The 27,430-nt window shown below is 40.9% G+C and overlaps 4 protein-coding genes across 7 annotated transcripts in view; all 4 read right to left on the minus strand.

The window, feature by feature from the left end:
- The window catches only part of LOC118365195 (homeobox protein Hox-B3a), a 56,574-nt gene that overhangs the window by 24,095 nt on the left and 5,049 nt on the right, over positions 1 to 27,430 (minus strand). The window contains exons 1-2 of one of the 4 annotated variants that reach the window (XM_052490722.1): positions 15,075 to 15,306; positions 1,093 to 1,281 (exon numbers count right to left, since the gene is read on the minus strand). The gene's annotated coding sequence lies outside the window, so the exon portion shown is untranslated. Of the gene's footprint in view, positions 1 to 1,092; positions 3,462 to 9,441; positions 9,881 to 15,074; positions 15,307 to 27,430 lie in introns of those variants that run through there. The other 3 variants (XM_035747192.2, XM_035747191.2, XM_052490721.1) reach the window with 3 other exon arrangements.
- Positions 3,481 to 6,841, minus strand: LOC118365197 (homeobox protein Hox-B4a). Its single transcript, XM_035747202.2, has 2 exons — positions 5,247 to 6,841; positions 3,481 to 4,263 (listed from the first exon to the last, which is right to left on the minus strand). Exons 1-2 carry the CDS (start codon positions 5,668 to 5,670, stop codon positions 3,935 to 3,937), a joined length of 753 nt encoding a protein of 250 aa, XP_035603095.1. The 5' UTR covers positions 5,671 to 6,841; the 3' UTR covers positions 3,481 to 3,934.
- On the minus strand, positions 17,120 to 21,639 carry LOC118384431 (homeobox protein Hox-B5a). Its single transcript, XM_035770973.2, has 2 exons — positions 20,593 to 21,639; positions 17,120 to 19,876 (listed from the first exon to the last, which is right to left on the minus strand). The coding sequence occupies exons 1-2, from the start codon at positions 21,173 to 21,175 to the stop codon at positions 19,629 to 19,631; spliced, it is 831 nt and encodes a 276-aa protein (XP_035626866.1). The 5' UTR covers positions 21,176 to 21,639; the 3' UTR covers positions 17,120 to 19,628.
- Positions 23,504 to 26,375, minus strand: LOC118365198 (homeobox protein Hox-B6a). Its single transcript, XM_035747203.2, has 2 exons — positions 25,675 to 26,375; positions 23,504 to 24,364 (listed from the first exon to the last, which is right to left on the minus strand). The coding sequence occupies exons 1-2, from the start codon at positions 26,099 to 26,101 to the stop codon at positions 24,108 to 24,110; spliced, it is 684 nt and encodes a 227-aa protein (XP_035603096.2). The 5' UTR covers positions 26,102 to 26,375; the 3' UTR covers positions 23,504 to 24,107.

Consider the following 27,430-nt stretch of genomic DNA (forward strand, 5'->3'; position numbering starts at 1 on the left):
CTGCGAGAGGTCAAGGGGTACCAAGGGTCAGTCTGTGACTTCGCAACGGACCGAATCGGTCAGAAAACGTGTCCCCTGGTTGAACTCGCGCTTGGCCAGGCCATTCTGTTGTCAATTCCACCCATCGATTTTTTTCTCTCTCTCTGCCTCTCCCTTCGATAACAGTCCCTATATTTTTACAATGTGTTTCTGTTACTTTAACACGCATCGTGCCACACAGGCCCGCAGAGGGAGCAGAAGCCATGGCGCAGAACCTCTGGTCTTTTTTTATATACCCGCAGAGATTGATCTGGAGGGGTCAAGCAGCAGTGAATGCACTTCTGAGTCATTCGTGCTCATGTAAGCAAACTACTAAATGTAATTGCGTCGCAGAGATGTGCTACCAGTCGTTTATTTCGAGGTCAATTGTTTTTTAGCGATTCGTTCTTTTCATTTTGGTTTGACCAATTGACCATCGAATTACTGTATAAAAACGATAGGACTTTAGGCTTCATATTCAAATTCAAATCTAACTGGCAGTAGCACTAAACAAGTATCTTCAATAAGAAAAATATAAATTGGCCAATTAGAGTACACTATTCTAAGAATGTAAATATCCTAATCCCGTAAGAATGCAGTGCATACAGTCAAGCGTTGAAGACAAGGACGCTGTCCACTCCAAAAGGCAACATTACGCATGGGTGTGTAGGCCTATTACAAAAGCCTATACACCCATATTCATATATATATATAATGTGCTAAAAACATAGGCCTATTGAGCCACAAATAGAGAGAGCGAGAGAGGAAGAGGGTGAGCGAGAGAGACATCTGACATGTTAACACCATTTCAGGGGTGACGCTTGAAGCCCAAGAGAAGTAAACAGTTACACAAATTCTCAGGAAAACGCAACTTCATTTCTACCCTCCACACCGATCATGGATACACAGCAGCAGGGATCCAGAAGTCCCCACGCTATATCAAAGCGACCATAAAACCTACCTATCCTTCCCCCCGACCGCAACAAATGCGCGCCTGCTACCCGGCTGTGAAAGCAAGGGCTAAGAAGCAATAAAACTCTAACCCAAGCAAACCAACGAAACAAAAGTCATTACCTTCGTCGCTGCCATCCTCGGTAATGCGAAGATTCTCAATGTCGTTGGAATTCTATGAGGATTTTCTTCCAGAAAAAAAGTTTTCTTGGTCAAAAAGAAGGTAGTGGGTTGAGAAGGGGGGGCGTGTATCTTCAAGTGTCTTCCAAGACTCCTCTCCCCTCCTAGCAGAAGGTCCGTGCAGTTGTGCTGCTGAATGACAATAGAGGAGAAGAAGTGTTTAAAGAGAAGAAGTGATTAATGATTTTTCTGTATAATTCTCACATTTTTCTTGGCTCTGTCCGCAAATAATGGCGGTGAACTTTTGGGGCCCCTTGGAAATCTGTTCGCTCCTATTCACCCTCCGAAGGCAGAAGGCTTCTTCTTCTTCTTTTTTTATAAAGGATAAGAATAGAATTCTAAGGTGCATATTGTATGTGATGTCACACGGAAATTCATTTATTTTACTATGCAAGTGCTTGGGGGCTTTTTTGTGAAGACACATATGCGTGGGGACCAATGTATCTATTCAAATAAACGACGTTTGAACTGTTGTGAATATCACAACATTTGGACATAATATCACTTGCAATCTGAAAAGTATAGACACTGCCTAAGGGCCCAATGTGTGTGAGCTATAGACTTAAAAAAGGAGCACATTCAAGAATACTGTGAACTAATTCGATAGTAGGCCTATCACATTGTATGTATTTCAATGGTACTGTGTGTGTATATTTGACTGGACTTGCTTCAACGTCTTGAGGCATAGCATAGGCCTGTAGGAAGCTGGAGGTTTTGAAAAGGCATTTCAGAAATATATGGTGAGAAAAAAATCATATAAATGGATTGGAGGAGGCTATATGGCATAAGGGCTTACATCAACCAACAAGTAATAGAAAATCTTCTCTGTTCCACGGAACGCTAGAAGACCAATTTGAGCCCACACTTATGTTTAAAGTTCAACACCCAAACAGAATGCTATTTTCTCCTGCACTATATTTTCGATACCTGCTCTAAGAGAAGAAAATGAAAATTAATACAAGAGCCGCGCCTTACAAAAGAAGCCATTTGTCTTCTTGATTATCTATTTGGTTGTCAAGGTTTGAGCTATGGCACCGGCCCGCTCCTTTGTAATATAAAAAAAACCCACAGCGAGCCAGCAAACACAGAGAAACTGTTGTGCAAAAATTAGACTCATTAAAGCATTAAAAGCCCACGAGCCGAGAACCTATTTAACATTTTTTTCTCAAAACGAGGATCCATATTTTCAGCACCAGCGAGCAGCGGGTGTGTGAGCACCGTTAAATTAACGAGAGAAGAGAGTGAAACGAAGGGGTTTGTGATTTAAAACGAGATTACAAGGCATAATGTACCAGGATCACTCATGACCACAAGATATAAATCAACCACGGAGATATTCAGTGATTTTTTAAAAGACAGGCTACATAGAAAGGCAAACGAAAACCCACCATGGGAGGGCGAAATTAAATTGAATCATTTTTTTTTTTTTACACATCCCTTGCTATTAAAGGAGCTGGTCTGAAAGAGAGCGACATATCTCAGTATCTTTTGGAGCCATAGCATTGGGGAAACAGCGGCAGAGGGAAAGGAGGACAGACAGAGGATAGATGGACTCCTTTTCAAGCATTTATTACATTTCTAGAGCTATTTACAAATAAAAGGTAGACAGACACTGAGGAGAATACGCAGAAAAATAGCAACATTCAAATATGGAGGAAGAAAAAAACGATAACATCTTTGGAATGTAAATAAAAGGAACACATACAAATAAAATACCAAAAATGGCACATGGTGAGAAGAAAGCGTGAGAGAGGGAAAGAGCGAAAGAAAGAGGGAGGGGGGCGCATGTTTATGTGCCAAGAAAGGATACCAGATAGAGAAAGATAAAATATCAAATTAACGTGTATTCAGTCATGCAATATACGCACCATTTTTCTCTTTACAACCCTGGCCAACAAAATTGCTTAAATTATATTTCACTTACAATAAATGAGTACGTTCGTATTGCAGATACTTGCCACAAAATTCAAATGAGCTTAACCTGTCACTTCATAACACAAGGCAAGAAAATAATGTACATGAGTACAACTGAGGTAATTATAATAGCAAGGTAGTACATTGCAGTGCTGTTTTTATTTTACTTAGGTAGGTTTGTACCAGCTTTTGGTTCATATATGTTTCTAGAAGTCCAGCTTTATCCTTCCACTGCGACGACTATCCTATGTTAATACCGTGATTTACCATCTTTTTTCAAATGCACCATGTCTCTGCTTGAAAGAAAGAAGCGAAAGGAGTCCCTGTAAAAATGAACTAGCAACGGACCTCACAATCGTTGTCAGTCTTCATTTAATTGCATTTGATAAACATAGAATACAACTACAAAAAAAACAGAACTTTGGACGTTGAGGTAATGTGCAGGCCCCACCGTTCACCCTTTGTACTGCAGAGTAAACATGACAAATGGGGCCGAGTTTGGCATGATTAAAGATGAAACACGGATCCATCTTCACCAAATCTGAAAAGTATCTGCCGCCTTCTGTCCTAATGGAGCGGGGGGGGGCGAGAGAGAAGGAGAGAGAGAATGAGAGGGGCACGGGATAAAAAAAGGAAATGGATCAGGTTGTGAACACATCATTGGAAGTGTTTGTGTTTGAATCTTCTCCCCTTTTACATTTTTTAAGAGACACATTTTCTCTTCGTTTTTACTCCCCCCACGTGTTATAACCCTGTAATTGAATTGATGGGAGAGGTAAAAACATGGTGGAATCCATGTATCTAACTCCAGAAACGGAGGTTTCAAAGTGCATGTTGGGTGGGTGGTGGATGGGTAGGAAAAGGAGGGAGGCTATAGGCTCGGTGGAGGCCCGCTGGTTCGGTTCTGAGAGCTCCCCAGCGCGAGCCCGCTGCTTTGCGAGTTTGTGTTGTTGGAGTTACTGTTGGAGCGAATCTTGGTGTTGGGCAGCTTGTGGTCCTTCTTCCATTTCATCCGCCGGTTCTGGAACCAGATTTTGATCTGGCGTTCGGACAGAACCAAGGTGTGGGCGATCTCCACTCTGCGTCTCCGGGTCAGATAGCGGTTGTAGTGGAACTCCTTCTCCAGCTCCAAGACTTGCTGTCGCGTGTAGGCTGTCCGCGAGCGTTTGGGCTCACCCACCCCTGTGTAATTTGGATTCACTGTGTGACAGAGAGCAACATATTACAGGCCATCCCCAAAACACACGTGTATTGCATTTGTAGGCCTTAACATATTAATATACAGATCAAAACATTTGAATATTATATGAAATCTGCCTCAGAACGTGACACAAAGTAGGCCTATATAGACATAACCATGCTGGATCATGTTATGCAAAATTCTACAAGTAAGCCTACGTCCATGGATGCTGATAGTATTTTATATACGTTCACTGTGAATGAGGGGCGCATGAGGGTGTTATTAGAGCCTGAATGGGTGCTGGATAATGATTCAACTCATTCAAAACTAGACAAAACACAGTGAATAGTATCCACAAAAACCCAAATAAAATACAAACCTAATAACTTATCTAAAAGTAAGGCCCTAACTTAATTTCTGGCGAATGGCGCTGGCATTATCCACAGGGCAATGTATTTAAACGACGACTTTATAATAGTCGCATTTTGTCGTTGTCTGAATGCATGCTCTAGTTCTCAAAGCACACACTCTAATCATTGCTGAATAGTTGTGTGGGTCTATAATAGAGTTCAACTATTTGCCTCACCATTAGTGTTTTATTGTAGTCTCCATAAATATGAATATTTTAGCTTCCATAAAACTTTTCCATGAACAATAGAGAGGCGACAGAGGAAGGTGCACGTTTGTACATCCAACCACTTAAAATCAAATTACCAAAGCATAAAACTGAACTTATGGGACAGTCGAGTCGTCATAAAACCAATCTTAGGAAGAAATGAGAAGGGCTAGGTTACATAGACTTCAAAGGTACTTGGCGAACAAGTGCAATAAAAATTTATGGAGGATGTAATTATATTGCCCTGCAAACAGCCGATCGTAAATCTAGACCAAGGGCTACTTCACGTGGGAGATAGATTTAGCACCGAACACTAAGCTTCCCACCTTAGGTAAACTGATACAGGCTCACAAATACGCAGAGTAGGGAGAAGTTAGCAGCACTTACCGATGTTTACGTGGACTTTTTTCATCCAGGGGTAAACCACCGGATCCTTGCGAGAGCTGGCGGTGGAAGGGCTATGGTTGAGGGGATTCTGGCCACACGCGGGTGGAGGGCTTGGAGTTAGGGAGTCGCAATGGTGGCTAGGCTCCGGGAGAGGGGTTGAGAGTCCAGCTGGGGGGAGGACGTGACCCCGTGGAGACATCACCAACGCGGGCTGCCCCGGACCCTGGCACGTTGTGTAAGGCGGGTCGGCGCAGCCCGACCGCTGGTGGTAGATCGACTCATTCTGAAACGCAGGCTCTCGCCTCTGGGCGCTGTAGTAGTCCGGAGAGTGACTGGGGAGGTAGTCATTCTGTGAATATTCCTCGCAGGGTGGAAACTTGGGGTCCACATAGTTGGAGTTGATCAAATAGGAACTCATGGCCATTAATTTCTTTGAATTGCACACAAAATATACTAAAATGTATATCTATCGCTTTACTCGTTTTCCTGTTTCGTAGAACCCTCCTACTTTCTGTCAAGTGAACAAAGTTAAGAATCCATGTGACAGCGAGAGCCAATGGCGTGGATCCTGACGATTCCCGGATAAGGAAATAGGATTAGGCATAGCAGAACCCGCACATCATCCTGGCATAGTATGTGGCATTCGAATGTTGCATACTTTTTTACACACTGGCACGCTCTACGAAAAGCACGAATCAAAACAATAACAACCCGAAGCAGACACGCCAGAAATACATAACACCGGAGTTTACACACGGTCTATAGAGCAGATCAACTAGCCAACCCCCTCACCTGCCCAATTCCCCATACAGTACATAAACAAGAAAAGTGTTGCGTCCCAAACTTGATAGTCAAGCTAGATTCCTTTGAACGATTTTTTTCTTCTTTATACTGGAGCTTTTCAAAACAAGGGCTGGGAAAGTGATGCCGTGTGCTCGTTCTTGCCAGGCTTTTAAATGCACTCGCTAATAATGGTGAGAGAATGCCCTGGCGTGCAGCAGAAGCCTGTCAGAGATGAATCTAGGCTTGTTTAGGATCGATAGAAAATTCATCAACTAATTCAGGTTACAAAGCCTCCTAAATCACAGCTAGACCTTTGCGTTAAAGCGAGTCGCCGTCAGTCCCCCTAAAGACCACGTTTATCCTGCACACCAATTTACACACCTACCTTGCATAGTAATTGAGACCATGCTCCCTTGCATTACTAACCGAATAATAGTTTTGGTCCTTATCAGGATAGCATTATCCTAACCCATGCAATGTTATCGTTGGAATAAGGCTCCATGCATGGTGAGTGATCATGCGATAAAACTCCTTTGTTGTCCAAATTGACTGTTTCTCAATCGAAATGGTGACACCGTGAATACGCTTTTCAGTTGAAGACAAGCATATCACAGCACTTGACAGATTATCATGGCAAATAAAACCCATTATAACTTTCCGTTAACTTTTCTATAGAAATTGTCAACATTGAAAAACAATATCAAAATATCTCACCCCATTAGCCTACATTGGGATAATATAGCCTAATGGTACAACAAAATGACAATAAACATCATCTGGCAGTCGTCTGTATCCATCGATGGCTTGTAGTGTATACATCAACTACATACTCCCTTAGACACGAATTTGTGACCGTGAGTCTGTTCACACAAATCCGGATCTACAGGGTATATATAGATGACAGGTTTTCTCCAGACAGGTATTGAAAGGGGCTGCTCACCTTGACTGCGTCATTGTGAGGTATCAAGGTGCTACGCCCAAAGCAGGCTTCCTTCAAGTGTGTCAGCATTGTGCTACAGCACTACATAATGAAAGGTGCTTTCCTCGCAAACATAGCTCGTGATGTGTAGAGACCAACTTTACAAATTCACATTTGATTCTGCCATGCATTTATGCTTTGAAAAAGACAGCATGACTCACCAAAATATATTGCACAATAGGTGAATGGCACAGTGGTTTTCGGTAACCACAAAAGAACAGTAAGAGCAAATCAGTGTAAATAATTGGGTTTCAAAAATATTACTTTTCAGGGGAGACTGAAGCTTAGCTCACACTTCTACAATTAAATGAGAGGGAGTAGCTCGTTTATAACCGAAGCCACCAATCTATCTGACAATACAGAGCGAACAAACGCCAAGTGAATAAACTTGAGGGTCTACGGGATGATAAGATAGCCAGCTCCTTATCGACTACTGTACACAATATTGACAAGCAACGATATACATAGTAAGAAAGATCAAGTGAGTCAAACTACAGAAAGGTCAACCGAAGCTCGAGCCCAGGCTGTAATAAAACATTTGTTTTTTATGGCAGGTCATTTTTGTTTACAAGTCGCCGGCAAACACCACTCAAACGGCGATATCCGGAGGTAGGGTATATAAAACAATAAAATATGCACGAAGCAAGAAAAGCCAACTACTCTCACATCCTTAAAGCAGCACAGCAGAATTTACGACCTTTTAAACAAGTTTCCCCCTCACAACAAGCACAGAGTCTCTCATTTCGACTTTAAACGTCCTGGGAAAAAACACATATACTCATTCTGGCTACTCAAGACTCCAACCTTACGAAGCAAGCAAGCATATTGACCATATACAACAGGCTAAAATTATCATCCATACTATCGAGGTAAGACCTGTGTACGACAGCATTTAGAACCACAATAATCTTCTTCAGAGTAGATAGACCATTTGATATCGACTTCATTGTGAGAGCTAAATGTTAAATGTGTTGTGAACAATACCTAATAGGAATAGGTTGCGTTGGCATTTTATATCTGTATATATGTATACTAAAATGCATATCAAACTACGTCGAATTATTTAGGATAAAATGTGTGTATAGTCTCTGAGTACAGCTTTTACTTTCCAAAAATAAAATAATGCACAAACACATTCAACAAAGACCTTCACCTCTAATCAACATTAAGGCATGTTTCTCAAACCATCCTCTATAAGAGACATTTGAAATTCGATTATTATACACATTTTTTTTGTTTTAAATCAATTGAAATATTGACTAGGAAAATATATTTTTCCATATTCAAATAGGCTATTTATTTCATGAGGAAATATTATTTAATAATCTAACATGATACCTGTGATAGGTTACCCCTATGATGGAGAATTAAAATATTTTGAAATATCTTATATTGTGCCATTATTTAATAGGCTACCAATAAATTAGAGTAGTAAAACAAGCAAAAAGTAGGCCTATTGATATGTATTAATCCCCATGTGTCCATTTTAGTCTAAATATATTTATCTCAAAGTGTTCCTATATCAATGGGTATAGGTGTTTCTTTGGATGGGTCTTTGTTTAGAAATCGTAACGGTTCTTTTTTTAATGGAATTTGGGACCAAATTCAATTAAAGAAACAATTACTGAGCAAAAGCCAAGTCATTTCAGAAAAACAAAAAAATGGAGATGGCATCGAAGTGAACCTCTATACCAGAATTCTCTTTGTTCGTTTCATACTTTGTAATGAGGAAAACAACAAACCAAATCTATATTACGAAATCTTTAGCACCCCTAGCGTTTACATATTCGTTAATTCACAAATAGGCCTTAACAATGTCCTGAACACTCAAATCGTCCATTCCTTGCATTGTCTGACTATTCTTCTATTCTTCTATCTTTCTCCTCAAAACAACTGGCATTCTTTATATCAGGGCTGAATTAATCACTATACAATGTGGACAATATGAATAAATGAATCCAGCTAGTCCTAATCATGCCTGTATAAAAAACATATGTCACGCGACTAAATTCTAACGCACAAAAATAGGACCAATATGTTTTCATAGCATAAGGGAGAAAGTCCAGCCCTAGTGTCCACTCTAGCCCTTTCACCCCCTGGAGTCCACGACCTCGCCTTCACCCCCTTAACTATCCCCTCTGAACGGCATAGGGACCCCTGAGCCATCTGCCCCTTCGGGGTTAATGTGTACACCAACAGGCATTCAAGGAGAGCACCCACAAAACTATAGCCAAGGTAAATATTCACCCCAAAACCCCACACGGTGCTCAGGGTACTGCGCCTCAATGAGCTGAATTAAAGTAATAACTACTCCAAATATGAAAGGAGGGGGAACAGTGTCACTCACCGCAGTGCAAAGCACGTGGTCCGCCCAGGCAAGCACCTGCTCAATAGAGAACACCGCAATATGTAAATTAAGCGCCAATTTCTTACTTTACTTCGCTCCTTGGCACATTTCATCTCGTATTCGATTCCCTCTTTCCCCATCTCTCCTGCTGCACACAGGACCCGCTCTTGCTCCGGTAATGTCGATTCTCCAAGCCTTTCTTTCTCTTTCGCCGTACGGTGAGCCCTGAAGCCCCCTTACCTTTCTCTAACGCCACAGGTTTAGCCCGTGACCTCTCCGTGATACCTTTTCTTCGTGAAACTCCCTCTCATTTCTGCGATGTTCCCCTAAACTTCACTCCGGTAGCATAGGGCAACAATGGGCGGGCGGACATTAAACTATCCAAAGGGCGAAAGCCGATCTCCGACGAGTAGACTACACACACTATAAGAGGAAGAAAATAATACGATAAAACAGCAGGAGACCAACTTCATCAGTCGAACGAATGCGACATATTCGCTTTAACCTTGCGGTGAGCGAAAAGAGATGGCTAGTCTATCCCCCGCTCAACACCACCGTATGCCACCTAATACATCTAAAAAATAAAATGCACATTACCCCTCTACTGTTGTGAACGCGACAAACCACCGGGTGCTTTAATGCATTTTTTGTTATGGACTCAAGTTTTCGTATTAATCTCGCAGTTTGGCAGTCTTTGTTAAACAGCAAGGCGTGTCAAGAGTCCGAGGACATTTTAATATTTGTTAGACGTGCTGACCTGCGTTTCACCCCTTCTTTGGGTCTCTCCCACTCGCAACTTCTATAGTAATGTATGCATAGCTTGCTCGGTCATATTGAATTGTGCCCAGGTCATTACTTTGAAGAAAAATGGACTAGGAAGGGGGCTCATTCAAAAAGGCTTTCCAAGCCCGAAAAACAACTCAAGCATAGTGATTTTCATTTTCTTTGTTGCATATATAAAATGCACAATGAGGGGAACCAAATGTGCAGTTAACAAACCGTGCTACACGATATTGTTGATGTAGAATGAAATTTAGAAATCTATCTTGTTTGAAAAAATACATATATATATGTTTTGTTTAACATTTTATAAATTGTTCAATTGATTGTTAGTTCACCACAAAGGCACTAGGCTCCTTGTCGATTTAAGGGTATCAAGTAAATGCAGTTGAGGATATTCGATATCCTTTTCCTTACAATAGATTTATTGTGTTTTGTGGATCTAACATGTGTGCTCGCTTTTTGTCTTATTTTCATCTAAATGCATAATAAGCCTACATTGAACATTTTAGGGATGCACGCATCGTGTGTGGGCTCAAAGTAAATGAAATAATCGTTGCTATCATTCGATGCTAATTCCTTTGACGTACTGAAAAGTGTAAAGCTACGATAGATATATTCATTCTTGTCTTCCTCTAGCCGTGTGCAAACTGCAGATATTAAAATTCACGGCAATACCCTGCCAGGCAACCGCACAAGCTTGAATGGAATTGAAATTAATTCAGTGAACTCCGGATGAACTCCAATAGGGACATGTTCTCTAATACAATTATTCACCACTTATGCACTTATTTGTTTGACAAAATACCGAACAACCAGAATTATATCATGTTAAACTCTACCATTAGGCCAAATGTTTCTGTCAATAACGAAATTATTTATTTACTGAATTATCCATTTTCTCGTTTGTCCCCTCTCTTTTCTCCACCGAACATGAAGCATATCTCAATAATGTACGTCCAAAAGTCACCAATTCAACTTCTCGACGTTGATAAAGAGGTTTACGTAAAGAAAAATGGAGGCCTATTTGTTGATGAATTTGCTGAAGGGTGGTGTTTTAGTGTTCCAAATGGCAACCAGATTGCATGATATAGCCAGGTATGCAGCTTTGATATTCTTACTTGGGAAAGTTGTCACCATGTGGACAAAACGTTGTCTAAACATCCCTTTTCTGCCAACCACTATCCTTTACCCATCCCTTTCACAGTGAAATGAAAACTGTTGTTCTCCTCAGGGTGGGGGCACGGGATGTTTTCCTTGTATTTTCACTGTTTACTGCAGTGCTTTGTGGAAGTGTCAAATTGGCATTTTCAACAGAGGGTGATTTCCTTCTTTTGAGTATTGAAATGATGTGCATTGCAATACGCCTTTAGTAGCCTACAGACTTTGTTGTGTTTAAAAAAAATGTTACAGGGTTTACAAAATACATTCTCATAAAATAGACGTAAACAAAAACAAGCCAACACATTTGTGAGGGGAAAACCATCATATGCAATTGTAGCGTCTAGAAATAGAATGAACCTGCTCCATAATGATTCCAGCCGTAACAACATTTGAATATGCTTAGAGTTAGTCTGGAGACAATTGGCGAAGGATAGGAATAAACAGACATTTTTTTTAACTGTTTTTTTTTTTTTTACATCCCAGTATAAGTGTAGTATATAGCTTGAGTGTATCCGCTTAACCTTATTTAGGATGCCTCAAAGACTAATGTTTCAAGATGTTGGTTCTGTCTCCGTGCACATTATTTTTAAGCGGAAAATCAGATAAGGTGAGTCATTTTGAAGATGGTAAGCAAGATAAAGATGTTTTTTTTTTTTGACGGCGAGGGAGGGATGTCTCTGGGGTTCACCACCGCAGGTAGCATACAGGATTTCAGATATTTCAATACATTCGAGTTTAACACAACTTGTATTATTAAGCCTATACTATAGACTATTGCCTTTATAGTTTAATCTCCGCAGTGGCAGTAACACTAGCACCATCATTCATTACTGCACATCACTACTGCCGGCTGCTAATAATAATTGTAATAATAAAACAATAATAGTTGTAGTTGTTGTAGTCGTGGAAGAGTATAATTAATAACAATAAAGCAAATCATTCATTTTAGTTTGTCCTCTCCCATGTTATTTAAACAGACAAGAAGTGTCCTCATACAGGCCAATTCGCTAAATGTCTGACACTAAAATAACGCTACAAAAACGGAAATATATAGGCTAGTGTCAACGAATAGTGCTTAATTGATAGGTCTATCATTATTTTGATTATCCAATGCTGGAAAGGGTCAAAACTATATAATTATAGGCCTATATTTTGAGGTTTTTAAACACACACACACCACTAAGATTGAAGCACGCATGTAGCGTAACATTTAATTGCAATATGATGAAGAGACGTGAGCTATTTTAGAGTAAATTATCAAAATTCCTCATCGTGCATTTTATGTATGGGCAGTTTACTCTCGTTCTCTTCGTAATGCTTCTGTTTAAAATAAATACAATTTTATTGCACGAGCCATCAGATATTTCCCGCTGTCCCTGTGACAGGACATTTGGGGAGAGCTAACACCTGTAATGTGCGTGAGAGACCCCCAATGTCACCAAATCTTTCCGTTTCTTCCCTCAATTTAAGCGTCCATTTTTCTCTCCATCGCGCGCTGTGGGTTGCTTTGTTACCACGAAGGTCAGCCCCTCACCTCTCCCTCTCCCTATCATTTCTCTCATCTCTGTAGCCCCCTCCCTCGCGCCCCTTCTCTCTTTTCCCTCCCTCTCCTCTCCCACTTTGCCATTGACACCCAGCAATTGGTCTAGAATACAGAGTCGACAGCCAACGGCAGAGTCACGCACGACGTAAACTTTTGACCCCTCAACTGTTTGACCTCATGCAGCTATACAACTAATCGACCAATACTGGATTCACCTTCCTTTATTAGCTTCAGTGGGGAAGAGAAAGACCGGGAGTGTACGATGCTAACTCTCTTATCTCAGAACTGCTTTTAGCAGACGCTGCTGGGTTATTCTCTGGTTGCCTTTCGTGTAGTTAAAAAAGCAACGAAAAACAGGGATAGACAGTCCAATGTGAATTGTTTGTCATGTGCGCCTGGCTGTATTTTAGTAAGGTTGTTTCGACTCGTGGTCTCCACTTTGTGGAATAAAAGTAAAATTTTACGATTTTACGTAGTTGAGAGGGCTATTTTAGTCAAGAACAGTGTTTAGGTTATCGACTGTTATGTTTCAAATGGTCGAAGCGCTGGGTGGGTGGAAGATAAGCGGGCTACAACTCTCTCTTGTGGCTATGAACTTGGTCTAAAGCGGGCTCTGCTGGCGACGGTAGAGAGTTGCATTTAAAGGGAATATTTCTTTGCACATATCTAATTGTGTAAACATAACTACATGGGAAGACGTTCAGCTTTTTGTGTTTGCACCATGAGTAGAATTGAGAGAGAAATAGGACACAAAACATATTTCGTTGTATAGATATTTGTGAAAATAGGTAGGCCTACTTAGTGGTGTATGGTTGGATTATGTTAAAGTGGTTTTTGAGGATGAATAAGATCATCAAAGTTAACTAAACTTTTTTGGGGAAATAAAAATGCTTTGTAATGCTGACATCAATTGGTAAGTGTGAGATTCGATATGTATTCACATGAAACAGTCAGCTTCTTTCACACATGACATCTTGATCAGCAATGGCCCAGTTTCATTGTTAAACTATTGTTATTATTATTATTGTGTAGATAGAATTGAAAGACGAAAACTATTAACAACTAGTTTAGAAGTGTAGGAAATGTTAAGAATCTGCAATATGAAAAATAAATCACATACATAGGCCTACATAATAATTTGAAAAGTTGCAAAAATATAAATAGCTTTTTCTGGAATGAATTAATAGCCCTTCGAAGGGAATATGTTGAAGTAATGAAATTATGTACAGATTCCCTTTCCTCCAGTAATCACTAAACTTAAACATGCATGGAATACACATCTAATATAGGTGATATACAACTTCAAATACTTGCAGGAGGGTGATCCCCTTATCATAAACCTTAGCGAATTTTAACAAGGAATTGGCATTAATCAAGTTCTTATCTCAACGCAAGGAATATCAGATTTGTTGTAGTATTCAGCGCGTTTCCGTTGGAATCCTCTCTCAAACGTGGACACGAGATGGGCCACGTGCAGGACACATTTAGGATATTTTCGTTGCCTTTACCCCCCCTTCACATCGAGAATCGGATACAGAAGCTGGTAAACAATAGGTATATAAAAACAACTTTGTTAATTCATTTTCCCCCTGTCGGTGGGTAAACACTGCACGTGGCTGCGCTTGATGGGCTTGCTGTTTTGTGGTTGCGCCTGCGCACTCAGATAGAGCTCGCTTTGCATCGCTCGTCTGCTGACCTCGCGGTGACACCCTATGCATTATGGATGAGATATGCGCCCAGATTACCCCTATCAATATGCAAAACACATTACGCTTTTGAAATGGCAATTTAAACGTTCGAAATTGTGGCGTTCGAATGTTCCAGGTCCTCCATCGAAAAGACCGGAAAGATTTAGAGGTTTTTGTGATACAAAATAACCGTAGAGACCCAGACAAAAGGGAAAGTCGTGTTCATATTGTACACAAGCAACAGCAACTCCAAATTGCATTAACAAGTTTGTCATAAGATGATTTAGGTCAGTCATGTTATCTTCAAACTCAAATTAAATTGGCTATATACACGTCTCAAATTGAAAGCACTGTATAAGACCAAGACTTGTGACACACATCTTATAATTTCTGTTAAAACCACCATACAGTTTTCAGACCCATTTATGGATACGCTTCTCTCTGCTCTCTCGTGTTGTGCCAACACATCACCAAAACACACCCCACACCCACACGTAAAAGCACACACACTTTGCAATGAAAAAGCTGTCGCCTAGTTACTCACCCAACACATCTACAAACTTGTATGCTCGTGCTAAGCCTCTGACTGTCAAAAAGTACATGTAGCCTACATAAACGGGAAACAGATGATGAAAAAACAAAGTGGTCGACTTCGTGGGGGTCTAGGTCGGTGAACCCGTTGGACAACTTTGAAGAGGTAAAAATTCATGTCGCGCACTACTTCGGTGACGGGCTGAGGCCTCTGGCCAGAGCCCTTCCGAATGTAGGCTATCATTATCAAAAGGCAGCCGATGAAAAATGAAATGGAAGCCCTAACCTCGCCTCCCAACCAGAGTTTCGCCTTCCTGTTTACTGGCTGGAACTTCCTCACTCTGTTACGCGCTCTCTCTCTCACACACACACACACACACACACACACACACACACACACACACACACACACACACACACACACACACACACACACACACACACACACACACACACACACACACACACACACACACACACACACACACACACACACACACACACACACACACACACACACACACACTGGAACGAGCCAAGAGTAAATCATACCGGAAACTCAATATTCATTTTTTTAAATAAATAGGACGCTGTAGGTTTCAATGTAAAAAAAAAACCACATGTATTAGGCCTAAAATCCCACTGGACAATAATGGATTCTCAAATTGTCTACCGTATGGGACGCTTCCCATCAGCTGAACATATGATTTGAATAATTCTATTGTGTTGTTGATTTGATAATATTTTGGAAAAGCAAACGTGCAATTAAATGTAGTCTCAGTGGGAAATAATCTGATATTTGCGCATAAAACGTTAACCTCATTGGAAATTGTTATTGTGATATAGTTATTATTGTGAAACTAAACATTAATAACGTGTTTACATCTGTCTTGCTCATATTCGTCCTATGAATAGAAGTTTAAATAGGCCTCATGAAGAAGCCCGTAGTGGATTTTCCATTTTCCGAATATCAAATGCAAAAGTTGCCATTAGAAATATTAAAACTCGTATCCTTGTTAATTCATTTTGGCCTGTCATAAATATGAACAATGCTAAACAAACCTGTTGATTCTGAATAACTTTTATGTTAAATATTCCAGTGTGTAAAGTAGTTTTTTCCTAATATGTGGCATTATAATACTTACAACTCTCCTTACAAACACGAACTGTTCAAACGGTTGAAAATACTAGAAAAGAAAGAGGGCCAGTCGTCCCCATATTGAAAATACATTGGGATAGATCTGAGAGAAAATAATTAATGACAGTTGGATATCTGGAGACGAGTTCTGAGGAACTTCCGAAATAAAAACCCCTCCCTTTTAGCAGCCGTTTATTCGCTACATAGTTATTAATTGTTAAAATAATGACGTCTGTATCCTCTGTTTTTTGATCGACAGTAACTGCCAGAGATTCCACGATAAAGATCTTTACACAAGGACATGTAATGATTTAGAGTTTAAAGTTTACAACTGAGTTCAACTACATTTGGTCTCAAATGTAAGTGTCGCGTTGACACAACTATTAAACAATTTACATGAGGGATTTAATCACACGTCATACAGAGGTGCCATTTCCATGGTATTGGATATATCTCAATGATTTTAATTCAAGGCTTTGTTCCTCGAAATTGTCCTGACTACATGGAGATTTTGATACAGGGTTCGAATGTGAATGTTCGTATCCAGTTTTGTTATTCACACCATCCCTGCTTGAAAATACTTGGGCAGGGTACAAACAAAGATTTGCTTGTACCTACCTCTAGGACGCATATCATTATAGTGTGTGTGTGAGATCGTGTGTGTGGTCTTTCTATGAAAAATCATGGAATTTAGCATTTGGCATAGCGCACTTTGGTGACATTTTCTGATTGTTGGTGTTGATATCCATTCCATACACTAAACCAGTGTGGGTAAAGGTAATCTATTGCCCACTGGATAATCACAATAGCGTATCTGATTCTCAAATCAGACAGGTGGAAACAATGTACAACCAAAATCACGCATACCACGCTCATATTCATAATCACTTTGAACTTGTTTATTTTCTGATCACAGCTCTATACAGCTCTATCCCATCGCCATCACCGTCGAGTAGCCTTTGCTGCAATCTGTTTGTGGCTGAAGCAACTCCACTCCAGGTTACCAAGCACCTTAACGCTTTAGCATAAAACAAATATATATATATATACATTATGAGAATATTGACAAGAAATGTTCAATCATTTCGAATATCTAATCACAATACTTCCAAATCAAGATGTCAAAAGTGTGTACTACAACAAAACTTTATTTCATAGATGCAAAATGACAATAGAAAACGACAGGCTATATGTCTAAGTAACTTCCCTCAACAATGAATTCCCTCGGAGGCGGAGGTCACGGTTTGTGTAGTTACATCCACAAATACACAATTAAAGCATATAAACAAGCACACATAAACACATGCATCTACGACGCCTGTATCACATGTCCCCACACATAGCAGATAGGCCTAACTAAAATACACGAAATATAGGAAGGTCCAGAGACTCAGTATCATATTAATACCACTGTTGAGAGTCAAATAAATGACACAGTAAGTACAAACGAAGCCTCCCCTCTCCGTCCTCCCTTGCCCCTAGGCCTAGCCACCAGCCAAATAAGCCTTAAAACTGGACTTACTGTGCAGTTGGTGCAGTCATTACAGTCCACGGATTACATGTATGCCTTGAAATGGTTCGAACTGGAGCGCAGACATTGTGTGTACCAGACAAGTGCATGGCAGTGGCCTACTACATAGCTCTTGTCTAACTACTGACCCTTTAGAATCCCTCCGAAGCAGTTAAACCGCCACTTGCATTCTAGAATGTGAAATATATATTGTCAACTCCCCAAAACCATAAAACTAACTTTATGGACCCCACGTGACTTTTGAGAGCCAGTAAGGGGTATCTGTCCGTGGCCTGGGCGATTTTTACGGTCTAACTTCAAGATAAAACCCTCATCCGTTTGACATGTAAATGTCATAGCTTCTTTTTGTATAGTTTGGCCAAAGGGGAAAGCAAATTTTCAAAACGCAATTTGGCCAGGCAGCGTCGGGCAGATGGGGATTTTTGGCAGGACCTTTACTCGGCTCTAAAAAAGTAGCGTAGGACCAGAAAGAACAGTTGAGGACCCGCCGGTAAGTTTGAAAGTGCAGTGCTTGTTTACTGAAAGTGAGACATAAACTAATTTGTACAGGAGGGGCACCGTTTAACAGTGAGGAAATCATTACAGAAAAGTGCCCAATTCGTTAATGTTTTGGATGTCAAAGTTTGTCAACAAGGGATGGGCCACGAGTGTGTGCTCGGTGTGTATTTAGTTTCAGTAGTTTTGCCGCTTTGATTGTCACATGTCCCTTTGGTTGCAGTAAAACATTGAAATGACTGCAGTAGTGGCTATGTCCTTGTGCGTAATGCGTGACTGCGATTGTTCCATTTAAGATTTAACTAGGGCCTATCATTTGTCCGAATGCATTTGTGGAAGACTTAGACATATTCCCGAAGTATTTTGAGGCGGTTTTGAGACGAATTGACAGCTGATGTCGTACAAAGAAGGATATACGTCTACCAGGTTTGGACAGTGGGTCCACGAGGTTCTGGGAGTTTGATGCGTGTTTGACCCCAGGTGGGTCGTTTGTGGGGTAGGGGCAGGGGGTACAGAATTACAAGCAGTGTGCTCGAGGGGTTTGGTCTGAGTATGAGGAACTTTATTTTGTACTCCAAGGTAAGCTACAAACAAATACAAAAAGCTTATTGGCAAAATGCTTACAGGCAGTCCGACATGACAATTGTCATTTTCCCCCATGCACTTGTCATTCACTCTGCCCAATACAAATAGCCAATTGGTCACATTAAAAATGTCTAATATATACATCCTTTCTGGAACATAAGCATGATCCAATAATATACAATTACATTTGGAATATAACTATACAAACGGATACAGGAATTCTAGTCCAGATTTTTTTATACAGGTTTCCTTTTTTTCAAAAAATAAATGAGTAATTTAAACACATGACAAAATCCAAAGATATGATTCAAACAATGGTATGAAAACATGAAGATCACCATATATAACACACCGAGACTTCTGCTAAAGCAATTACAGGGGCCTGTTTAATATAGCTTAACTTCATATTTGGGCAGAGGAGTCTCTAAAGCTGTAAACTCAAAAGTATATTCGTTATAGTTTGTTAATAAGTTATAACATTTAAGAGCTCACATGCCAGCTTTCAAGAAAGCAGTAACATAGCACTTGACAAGTAAACGATATTTATAACAATAACAACGGGCGGCATTGATAGCTATTTTTCTTTTTTTTCTCCCTCCAAACAATAATCACTGTTGTATTAAAAAGACAACAACATATGAACATGAACTGTTTTTTATAGAAGCAGTACAACAGTAGAAGTTAAGTTGCCCTAAAACATCAACAACATGCCAAAAGATGCCGCGTTGTACAGTACTCAGTTATAGTGTTTTTAAAAACTATTTTGAATGTGTGTATTCTTTTCACCCAACGTAGTGTATTATTTACTTGCGTGACGTCTATGGCTGGAAAGCGTTACCTGCAGTAGCCAGACTCATGCTCTTCAGTTTATTGTCCTTTTTCCATTTCATTCTTCGGTTTTGGAACCAGATCTTAATTTGCCGTTCTGAGAGGCACAGCGCGTGGGCTATCTCTATTCTCCTCCTCCGGGTAAGGTACCTATTGAAATGGAACTCCTTTTCCAGCTCTAGCGTCTGATAGCGAGTGTATGCTGTTCGGGCCCTTTTGCCGTCTGGTCCAGTCATATCTGAATAGCATGGACAAAACGCAAGGGGATAAACATTAGCTAGAAATGACCACCAAAAGCATTACAGAAGCAAAATACTGAATAACTTTGGCCAGCACGCGTTTGTAAACACAACACACAACACACGACCAAGACCAACGATATAGGCTACGGCTATCAATGCACATAAAACTACGCCAAATGCTGTTATACGCATCATCGGGCTGTAATTGGGGTATTTTTGTGTCTTTTTTTAGGCTATCAATGCATTCCTTTCACTGGGCATGTATTCCCCACTACAAAGAACATGCTTGGTTAAAACATTAGTAATTTATTTTCCTGAATAGCCACTGTCCACAACACATCCCCCAACTTATTGCACTCTTCTTTACTCCACTAGCTTTCTCCGTTCTCCACATTTTATTGCCGTTTTTCTCCCACCCTGCAGTAATAAAGTTCCCACACGTAATAAAACTTAACTTTTCAAAGGAACAACAACTTTTAAGTCTTCCTGCCGTTTTGCCCTCTCTCTCTCTCGCTCACCCCGTTCCATTCTCCAGACCTCGGTTTGCGAGGCTTACCCTCTTGACAGATTTATGGCGCTTTTGTGGAATTTACTCAAATAAAGGCACCATCGGGAGCAACAGAGGAAACGCTAACGAATAAAGCGAACAGACAAAACACAACCTTTCTGATATCAAAATAAGTCAAGATAGACATCACGTAAGGCTATATACCATGGCTAATGTGCAGTTTCCGCATCCAAGGGAATATCTGTGGTGCTTGGCCATCGCTCGATGCCGTGGTGGTGGAGGTAGCTGTGGACTCTTGCTTCTGCTGCGTCCGGGCGGCGGTGTTGCTGCTGGCTCTATGGGTGCCCTCCTCGGTCTCGGAGGAAGCGCTCGCCTCGTCTATTTCAGTGAAATGTGTGGTGTTGGTGAGGTTACTTCCCGTCGTGCAGGCGTTCTGGTCGGAAAGGGGCGAGGAGCATTTGGGTCCCAGGCTCTCGCTGTTGGAGCACGGCAGCGGCTCCGGGGACGCAAGCGAGCAGCTTGACGGCTGCCTGAACCGCGTCTCCGGAGCGGGAGACTGGAAACCCCGGGAGTTATCCCCAACAGCCCCAAAGTGGCCAGTATTGGATGAACGATTGACGGTCAGGTCCATGCCATTGTAGTTGTAGCCGTAAGAGCCCGAATGCATGGTGCTGGAGTCCCTGTACGAGGCGTTCATAGCGCTGCTGCTAGTTCCATAATTTAGTAACTGATAGTCGGGGCCATTTGGGTAGCGCCCTGAGAACGAGTTTACAAAGTAAGAGCTCATTTAGGTTGTTTTAGAGGGCTTGATTTGTAGATCTTGGTCGTTATAACGCTGTGCTTCACGATTTATGATGTATTAATGAATTATAGCAATGCACTGTACTTCGTTTTTGCTATGTATGCGGCCAAATATGGGGGTGGGGGTGCGTTTGAGAATCACGTGCTCTTGTTGACCAGTCGTAAATTCTCACTGATGACTTCAAGAGGTAATTCATGCTCTATGGTTACAAATGATGACGAGATTGGAGTCGTTAGACTCAAGTCAACGTGTGCCTCCCCATTGCAGGGTTGTGCTCGGTGTTGGCAGAGAGCGTCACCTACTGGGAATTTAATTTAATGCAGTAAAGAAGGACTTAGGAGAATGAGTTTTAGTTAGGATTAGGTTTCTTTTCGGAAATAATAAAAATGATTTGTTCCCCCATAACCTTCTTTTGTTGGATGTTGGGATTGCAGTATAATTTTGCGTCTTTTGCGTCTTTTCTGTGGGAGAAAAAGTGGACTCATGGCAATAAATGCACCATTAATAACTGAATATTGATACAGTAGAGAAACACACATACTACAGCTAATAACGTTAATAGCTATGATGCCGAGTACTGTTCGTTCTACCATGCCCAGGGGAAGTTTCTCGTAAGATTTTAGTCACACTGGCTCTCCGTCATATATCATCATAATAATTATATTAATGATAATACCTGGTAGATATTGAACACTATGACATTAGTCATATTCATTTCTAATTCTTTTTTTGTATTATTAATATGAGGTTACGAGACTATTTTTAGGAAGTCTGAAAGGTTTGTATGTAGAATATAGCGTACAATAGTTCTCGACTCGAACGCGAATAGTAAACCCTCAGTCATGGCACACCTGCTGGTGTGTCTTACACGTAAGTAAAATGTCGTCGGGGAGTAGGCCGAGCCGTAAAAGGAAATCAACGTGTTGTTTCGACGTCACACAATTTCTCTTTGTATTTTACGCTCTTTTCTGAGGCACCATTCATGCAAAGTCATTGACTGGAAACGTGTTGCTGTTCACAAGAGGAATGCGAAGTCATGATCTACGGTAACGATTGATTTATGGTTTGTTGATTGAAAGGCGCAAGTTATTTCATGGCTATGTGCCTATGCCTATGCTATAGGCTATGTGTACCATGATATGTACCCCCCTATACAGAACATACATGTGTGCTTACATATAGACCGGAAAATGATGATCTCCAAGGGGAGACAGATTGATACGTATGCATTCTACGTATCCACATATCACACATGACGCTATTCTCTGTGTGTGTGTGCTACTTCTGTAACATGAAGCCTGGAGAATATCAGTCTACTCCAAGCAATAAACACTTCTATACATTTAGCTGTAGTTCACAAGTATGTATGGGGCTCCCGAGTGGCGCAGCGGTCTAAGGCACTGCATCGCTACAGACACCCTGGTTCGATTCCAGGCTGTATCACATCCAGCCGTGATTGGGAGTCCCATAGGGCGGCGCACAATTGGCCTATCGTCGTCCGGGTTTGACCGGTGTAGGTCGTCATTGTAAATAAGAATTTGTTCTAAACTGACTTGCCTAGTTGAATAATTTTTACATTAAATAAAACAAGTATCCCCATATGTATTTGTGCGGTTTAGCTCCAAACGACAACACTGTGATGTCTTGGCTACTTTATGTGTCATGAGGTTGTCGGTTGACAATTTCCAGATAATTTGTGTGTAATTATCTACCAGGGAATACCAGGCCCGAGGGTTCTATTGCATATGAAATGTCACACTGATGGTACCTGGAAAGGGAACGTGACCATTGAGAGACATGGGGTCGTGGATTGGACACTTGAGTGTTTGGGTGAGTCTCTGGGCGGACAGGTCAACTTTCCCTCCCACTCATTAATTCAATCAGCCTCGCAAAGTTTGCTGTCACTGTTTGGGCCGTAAGTATTTCACTAGCCTTGGATACATTTAAATTCGTGTGTTTCATACACCTGTGAAATAGCAAACCTTGGTTTATGACCAAGTCAGTGTTTGCTCATACCTTTATAACTGCAACAGATGTACGTACGGTGCTCGCTTTTTTTAATGCAGGGCCAAATGGTAGACAGTTCATTAAAATACGTTTTCAAAGAGAGAAATGGCAGCTTTCCTGTGATTTGCTCTTTCAAATACTTATCCACAAGTTTTGTTCTGGACATAATTGTGAATTATATAGATAGGCCTAGGCCTATTTCACTTCCTGAGCCAAATGTGTTCTAGCCGACTTACTGTAAATGGCGTTCAAAGCAGGTGACAAAATCACAAAGACCTATAAAGTATGCTCGCGCAGACCGTGCAATACAGGTTGAATAATTATTACATTTTATTGAAGGATTTCGTAAGTAGATACCTATTTGTGACAAAACCACAAACATAAACCACGTATAAAATCCATAAAATATAAACTTTTGACTCAGTCTTTTGGTAGTTTTGAATTATCAGTAGATCAGTTTGTTCTCCCCATGAAACTATACAAGTCAACAAAACAACTAGATAAAGGCTGGGTATTTAACTTACAAAAGAAATACATTCATTCACCATACAATGAGAATTTCATTTTATTTCTATACAGTTTAAATATGAACACGAATATGACATATATTTCAAATAGTTCCGTTATACATGGCCATTTGTGTGTGTGTGTGGGGGGTATCCTAAATCAAGAGGCAAGTGCACAAAAAAAATCTGCCATTCGGGTACCCGAATTATGATCTTTTTTTTTAAAGAAACATAAAATTACAATAAAAAAATAGACAGTTAAGTGAACTTCTGGAATGCTACAACAAATTTAACAAACACAACTTCACCGGCGGGAACTTTGGGCATATGAAAGTAGTATCTTCATATGGTCGAAGATGGTGCCATAAGCCATTTTATGCGTTTTTTTTGTCTTCTTCTTTTCTTTACTCTGACCTCTTCTCTTCCTCCTCCTCTGCGCTGGTCTGAGAAGAGTTGATCAGTTTATTCTCTTTTTTCCACTTCATCCTTCGGTTCTGGAACCAAATTTTGATCTGGCGTTCTGTTAGGCACAGTGCGTGCGCGATCTCGATACGGCGCCTACGGGTAAGGTACCTGTTAAAATGAAACTCTTTCTCCAGCTCGAGCGTCTGGTAGCGGGTGTACGTCTGACGACCCCTTCGACCAGGGTTACCGAAGGTCCCTGTCAAAAGAAAGGGAAGAGAGAGTCAAACATTTTGTGTTTATAGGACTGATATAATAAGGCTATGTCCGAGGAGAAAGAGCTTAGGGCGAATAGCATGACTGGAACTCGTGAGCTTTTGCTGAGGATTTACGCATTACTGGTAGTAGACGTGTCGTGTAGAGTAGCAAAAAATTATATTATTTAATATAGTCCTGGAAGCTGCCCTTAAATTAGTTCGTAAAAGTGTTGTTTACATCATATGGCATAGGGTTATGTAATACTTTTATAATATGCACGATATTTGAATCGTGCATGTGTGTTTTTCTTTGCGTCAAACAATGAGCGCCAGCCTTACAAATAAGCAACTGAAATATCATGTCTATTTCCTGTTGTTTTTTCCCCCACACATACAAAAAGATAAGCTATTCAGAGAGGGTATGTTAGTTTTGGCAAGTTTAATAACAACGCATTTTATCTTCATAAACACATTCTAGCCCGCAGTAGGGGGCAAACCATGGCGCATCCTAACATTAAAGCACAAAAAGCTCTATATTGACCATCATAATTCTAAGCATTCACTAATTTACCCACACTGCTTCTAGCAAGTCACACACAGCTTCCGCTTAGAGACGCAAAACAATAAAAAGCCTATATAGAAGAAGACAATCAACGTTCGGATTATGGAGGGTGTACTTAAAGTGATCGTAATTCAAATATTAGGATATCCAACAGTCAATGAAGTGTAGCTCTCTCTCACTGTCTATTAAGACTTATTTTAGCAATTTTTTGTTGTCGAAACGGAATTCCTCGAATGGAATTTATGGGGCGCTAATTTATTCCTCTATTGTTGTGTGTGTAGTGTGCTTCCCTATCATATTTCATGTCTCGGACATCATTTCTAACTGTAACCCATAGCACAGACATGTATTTGCCTTGTGATACATTTTGAACTTTTGTGATAGTGAGAGTCTTGTTGTGGTGACGAACTGAGCACTAATAGCAGGAACCCTGTCAGAATAACAATGCGAGCCATTTTGTGATAAGAACCCATCTTTGTTGGAACTGCTGCTCCATTGTTGCCAAGGATGTGTTCGTGTGGCGTGCGATTTTAACGCAAAAGTGTCAAATTTTATTTTTTTATAGCATATTTTGCTTCCTCTACTTTCAGACACAACCAGAGAGACAATATTCCCCACGGTATGCTCTTCCGGCGCTGTACAGTGCAGCTGCAGGTCACATGTAATAGGCAAGCTCTATGTATCAGCCTAGACAGGCAAAAACCAAAACAAACCGTAAGAAAAAAAAATGACATGACAATGTGGACTCACCGTTACACGAGTTCATCCTCTGCATCCACGGATAAACGGGCGTCGAGGGCTTCTGGTCCTCGCTGTCCCCGAATATGCTTTTATTTTGCCCCGAGCAGTCCGTCTTGCGATGGTCTTGGCTCAGGACGAGCGAATGTTCCTCTATACTGGCGAGGGTGCAGGCGGGGTCCTTTTCCCTGTAAAAGGTGGCTGCTGCGTAGTCGCATGCACCGGCGGCGCTGGCCCGGCCATAGGCACCGCTCGCCTGCTGGTAATATGAGGATGGGTACGCCTTGTCTTGAACGCTGGTAGCGCCATAGGCAGCACCGGGATAGTGTCTTAAAGGATCAGTGTATCCGGAGGAGTATAACGGTATCTGTCCCAAGAAAGACTCTTGTCCTCCAGGCAGAGTCACTGGAAAAGTTGAGTTTACAAAATAGGAACTCATTGGGAGGGTACAGGTTCTTTTCCTTGGTTTATGATTTGTTGTGTTTTATAGTCCAAGTGGTTTAGCTATTAGTAGTTTATCGGAGATTGGGTTTTAGTTGAGGGGGGGGGGCGCTGGGTGGCGATGTGCCAGTGCGGGACAGAGGGAAACCGTACCATCTGACCAGGCGCTGACCAATAGCGTGCGTCAGTGCCTGCAAAATAGCACCCTGGAGGGGGGGCTGTGATTGCATGCGTCGGGGGACCCCAGCGCAAACTAGAGAGCAGGCGTTTTTTTTCTCTCGCTTCTCTTTCGCCTTTCTCTCCTTCCAATGAGATTGCACAATACGAATCACACTGGAATTTTAAAGTGGTAAATTGAATACATCGACACTTCTCCCCCTTCTATTTGTTATTTGGCGAGCCCATATACAGTGAAGACCCTATTCACTCAAGACAACAAATATAACCCTTCAAATAATCACCACATTAAAAAGGACTTCAAAACGTAAATCAAATAGAAACGCACCAATGGGGGTTTGGGTTTGCATTTGAAATATTTTGTGTTTATATTTTTAGAGGTCTGATTTATTCGCTCAGTACAGTAGATATGTGATGAGATATGTCTTCTCCCCTCTTACAGCACATTATCATCCCCATTATTTTCATAGCGATTTCCATCCGGGTATTTGACAATATACCTCATGTATATTTCAACATGCACGTGTTTATTAGATTTATTGGAATATATTGGAATATTCAGTATTACAACAGTTGCCTTCACTGAACAATACTCCTATATTAGTTGAACATGATACAATATTTTGAAAGCCCTGGCTTTTATAAATGTTTGTTGAACGGCTCAGGCCGACGTTGCGATATCATACACGTTCCTTATTACCGCATTTGTCTAGTCTGAGTGTGTGTTTACATGCATGCTGCCCTGACCACATTTCATGCACCGGTTTTTATTTCAGAATTATTGACTGGGAAGGTCATTACGCGTTGTAAGGCTTTAAATGTTTCACTGACTTTTCTACCACGAGTCAAGTCAGGTCTGGATCTGTTTTTCATTTACAAATGGCATTTACAAAATCATAAATTAGCCAGTCCCATAAATAAGTCCGGTCCTCACACAAGTGTTGTCTGTCTAGAAGCGCCGGCAGTCTGTGTATTTTTACTTTCAGTTTGGTTCCCTTTCAAACCAGGACACAGAGCTTCCTTTGGTTTGGCTTAGTTTTGTGTGAACGGAAAACGTCCATTGTGTGACCATTTCTTAATAAAGTACACAGAGAAATGTGCCAGTCTAAGTCTCGGTTAATAATTCATGAATAATAACTACCATAAGTCA

Source organism: Oncorhynchus keta, chromosome 32 (assembly GCF_023373465.1).
Source record: "Oncorhynchus keta strain PuntledgeMale-10-30-2019 chromosome 32, Oket_V2, whole genome shotgun sequence".
Taxonomy (NCBI): domain Eukaryota; kingdom Metazoa; phylum Chordata; class Actinopteri; order Salmoniformes; family Salmonidae; genus Oncorhynchus; species Oncorhynchus keta.